The sequence below is a fragment of the Tupaia chinensis genome, unplaced genomic scaffold (genome assembly GCF_000334495.1).
Source record: "Tupaia chinensis unplaced genomic scaffold, TupChi_1.0 Scaffold000060_1, whole genome shotgun sequence".
NCBI lineage: Eukaryota > Metazoa > Chordata > Mammalia > Scandentia > Tupaiidae > Tupaia > Tupaia belangeri.
In genome coordinates, this window is record NW_006159518.1 from 2237039 (window position 1) to 2241262 (window position 4224).

The window sequence follows — 4224 nt, forward strand, 5'->3', positions numbered from 1 at the left end:
TGCTACACAGCAGGCTCCGAAAATAAGCAGGGTCCGAGTGGAAAGCGACGTAGTTTCCCTGAAGCGGGGCAGTTTCATAGTTTAGAGAGGGTTTGCAAGGCGAGCGCACGATTTCCGGGTAGTGCGAGCCCGGGTATTTGTTAAAAATCTGAGGTAGATGGGCGGCGGGGCGCGCAGCGGCGGCGCCCGGGCGCGGGGACTGCGCGCTGATTGGCAGGGGCCGCGCAGCTCCGCTCAGGCCCCGCCAAAGTTGGTGCTTGTCCTTCCAAAAACCCGGGCGGGGGCTGGCCGCGGGGGGGGGCGAAATGGCGGCGGCGCCTTTGTGGCGAGGGCCCGGCCGACCCTCCTGCGCTTGGTCTTGAGCACACGCTCGGTTTTGCAGGAAGTGTAGAGCGCTTCCACGTCTTCCCGGGAGATGAGCGTGCATTTGGCGGCGTGGAAGGCGATGCTGTTGATTGCCTTGAGTTTCCGCAACTCCTCCAGGTCGCAGTGGTGCTTTTTCACTTTCAGATGATCCATGCGCTTGTGCACGGTCGTCCTCGGGATATTTTTCAGAAGATCCGTAAAGACTTGGGAGAGGGCAAACATTTGCTTTCCTTTAATGATGAGGTAGCCGAGCCTCACGCCATCCACCTCTTCAAAACCTGACTTCAAGTCTCCCATCTCGGGCACTAAATGATCCCCACCATTTGCAGTAAATATATACGTGACGCACACATACACATGTATGTATGTTAATCCTCCGCCAGATGCTGCGTGTGTCTCAAGGCATCCTGCTAATAAAATAACAAAGACTGTTATTCCCGGCGAAGGGAGTGCCAAACTCTAGGCAAAATTATTGGGGGGGAAAAAAAAACCCCATGAAATTACACTGACTTGATTCTTGCTTTTTTTTTTTCTTTTTTTTTTTTGGTTTTCGTCTTTTTTGAAAAAGAGGGAAAAAACCATCCGGTTTCTGATCTGCCAGTGTTTCGGTCTAAGTCCCCGATGCAGATCAGTACCTGGGCCCTTCTATTCCTTCCTTCTCCATTGGAGCACTATGGTAATGGAATGTGAAGGGAGAAAGAGAAAAGAAATGCAGCTGCTATTCCCGCCGCTGCTTTAGCTACAAATAAAATGACAGAGTGAAGTGAGCTCGTCCGGAGACACCTTCATCAATTAATTCCCCTAAAGCCAGCGCTGATTGGACACTCCTGACAGGTGATGCAATAAAAATTGATATTCCACCCCTTCCCCCCAAAATCTCCCACTAATTAGCATACCCTTATACTGCCACCTCCCCTCCCAAAGTAAATAATACAGTCGGTATATAAATCTTTCCATTAAACTATCGGAGCTCAGAAACAGCCTGACTCATAGACTTCATCCGAAGCAGTGTGTGTAGCTTAAAAAAAAGTATATTCGCCTTTAAAGAAATATTGCCTATTTTTTGCTTTATTTGCATTTTACCAATACAGCTATTTTCTTTCCAAAGAAAAACATTTTTAAAAACGTTATCATACCTAAATAGATATACCCCACCCCCCTTTCCTTTGGAAAATGGAGCTCAAGCGAAAATGTGCAGAATAGCCTGGTATTTCCCTTATGGGAGTGGGGAAGGAGACCGGCTGGAAGCTCCAAAGTTAACCCGCGCAGTGAACCACCCCAGTACAGACTTACGTTTGGAATTTCTCTCGTTTTTCCTTTTTTTTTTTCCCCCTGAAATGTCTTTTTACAACCAGAAACAAAGTTATTTCACCAAGGAAGCAGTTCAAGGCTCCAGCTCCGAAACACTGTAACAATTCCACTGGATTTCGGTTCTCTGCTGGGGGGTGGGGGGTGGGGAGGAGGTAGTTTCACGTCAGACCCATAACAAAGCATAGATAAGCCAGAAATGTGTACACTTTTCACAATTAACCAGGCTGATTGGAGGCAAGATTGTCCTACATAGGGTCCCCAGCACAGTCTTTGCTAGGGTCCTGTTCACCAAAGGTCAGAATTCCAGGGAGTGGATTGCTTCCTTCTGCAGCAAAGAAAATGTAAAATGCCCAAGGTGCTTCCAGAGGTTTGTGTACGTAGTAACAATGAAAAGAAAGTGCTGATGTAGAATGCAGACTACATTAGTGGTCTGAGATGCTTTTGGTTGATAGTTTAGGTGAATCTTCCAGAACTCCCATTTTTTTTTCCATGAAAGCCAAGCTTTAACATAATCACTTTGGGTGAATAACAATATGGTTTAACCTCTTCTTAGTCAAATTAAGACATATTTTGGTGTCTTTTCAAGGATATCCAAAATATTGCCAAACGAGGTTAAGGGTCTTCCCAGTTGCATTACCAAGATCTCAAGGCGGTCGGTTGGTTGCTCTGGCAAATTCAGAAAAATCTTCTTAACTGGTTTGGTGTTTGCAACTACAGCATAAAAGCAACCCAAGCATTTATATGTTTCCTTGTTCCTCCAAAAATAGACACATCCGTGTGGTTAAAAGAATAAACGGATATTTCTGAGGCTGCAAGAAAAAATTGTACAATAATTTCTTTCTTCACATTCAAAAGTTCCAACTTCCCCTGCTCTGGTCTGGTAGCACAAGCAGGTATGGTTCAAAAAGGAATTAAAAAACAAGGTAGAAGCAGGAATCACACGTACAAAAAGGTAGTTTGCTCGACAAGATGAAATTTCGGCCATAGTTCCCCACCCCCACCCTCATCTCCCTTGTAATTTCCCAGGAATTTTGAAGAGAATTGGGAATTTCGAGAAGTGCATCCGGAAATTAAGGAAGTCTATTTAAGAGAGTCTGTAACTCAGGAGGTTGGGATTTGAAAAGTCAGCCCTGGACTACTGTTGCACTCAGCACAGATGTAATCGCCGCTCTTCAACTTAATCAATGTGTGTACAAACCGCGATGTCTAGTTCTTGCCTTTGAAATCTAAGGCTAGCATTTCCATCCAAGAAATCAGAGCTACAGCAAATTACATTTTTGTCCCTTGAATGAGAGAAGGATCATTGAATGGATCTCGTGATATTTCAGGCTTTAAACGTAACCGAGAGGCAGCAATGAACAATGCCTCGTCACAGCTAATACCATCCACCGAGTTGGCTTTCTTTTGCATCTGGATCTATCACACCGCGTTTTTCTCTTTCACTTTCACAGGAGGCAAAATGCACAAGGTTTAAGCAGAAAGCGAAGTTTCCAGGAAAAGCAGATGCTGGTGTTTGTTTTAAAAGTAGAATGACCAGGTCTTTCCTTTGCCAGCGACAATAATGTCGTTTTAGACCAGAGAGTCAAACAGCCAAGAAATAGTAAACTCAGAAAAAGCCTTTGAGGAGGCATTACAAAAGCTTGGCTAGGGCGTTTTTTGTTTTGTTTTTGTTTTTCCTTTCTGGACCAGGTAGTTTTAGTTGTTCTCAAATCTTGTTTAGATTTACATACACACACACACACACACACTCTCTCTCTCTCTCTCTCTCTCCTATTCCGCCTGCACATAGCAACATGATTTAGTAACTATTTCACAATTACCTTCTTTTCTTCTCTCACTTTCCACCCTTTAAATACTGGCAATATAGGTGATTTTGAAAATCAGTAGAATATCCAGCATTTTTTAAAACTAAAGGTATAATCTGCTGGGTCAAATAGAGAAAAAGAAAAGCCAGGGGATCTGGGAGATGTATCTATGTATACTGTTTAGGTGAGTATCTCCCTACGTGGACTCAGACACCTTTACACTTATACATTTTTAATACTCCTAATACACATCTTTCTTCTTGCCTAATAATTCTTTTGTTCCTTTAACTTCCCCATCGTTGTGTATGTGTGTGTGCACATGAGCGCGCAAGTGTTCAAGCCTTAACATACACACACACACACACACACACACACACACACACAATGTGACAGACAGCTTTCTTGTGGCCATCAGCACACGTTGCATATCCGGGGTCTTCTCCAGGCACATTGGGGGTCGATCCCGATAAAAAGATCTAGCAGAGGCCCCTGAGCGCTCACACATGAAAGGCAGGGGACTTTAAGATGGATTTGCATGCACACAGGGGATTTCGATCAATAGCTACCAACATTTATGGCTTAGATTATTAATGCGAAAGCGGGCCAAAAGAATGGGGATGAAAAATTAAAGGTGTCTGTTATCAATTATGCTTAAAGTTATGCAATAATTTACTTACTTTGCCTGGATGTGCAGATCCAGATGTATAAAGTACTATTCTTCAAAAGCCAGGGGATTTCTTTG

At 44.0% G+C, this 4224-nt stretch overlaps 1 protein-coding gene across 1 annotated transcript in view; it reads right to left on the reverse strand.

The window, feature by feature from the left end:
* Window positions 1-886, reverse strand: part of SKIDA1 (SKI/DACH domain containing 1) — a 2999-nt gene extending 2113 nt beyond the window's left edge. Inside the window, 2 exon segments of the mRNA XM_027776754.1 lie at window positions 7-298; window positions 301-886. Of these exon segments, the coding sequence (XP_027632555.1) occupies window positions 7-298; window positions 301-663 (655 nt within the window). The 5' untranslated portion in view covers window positions 664-886.
* Window positions 887-4224: the final 3338 nt, after the last annotated feature.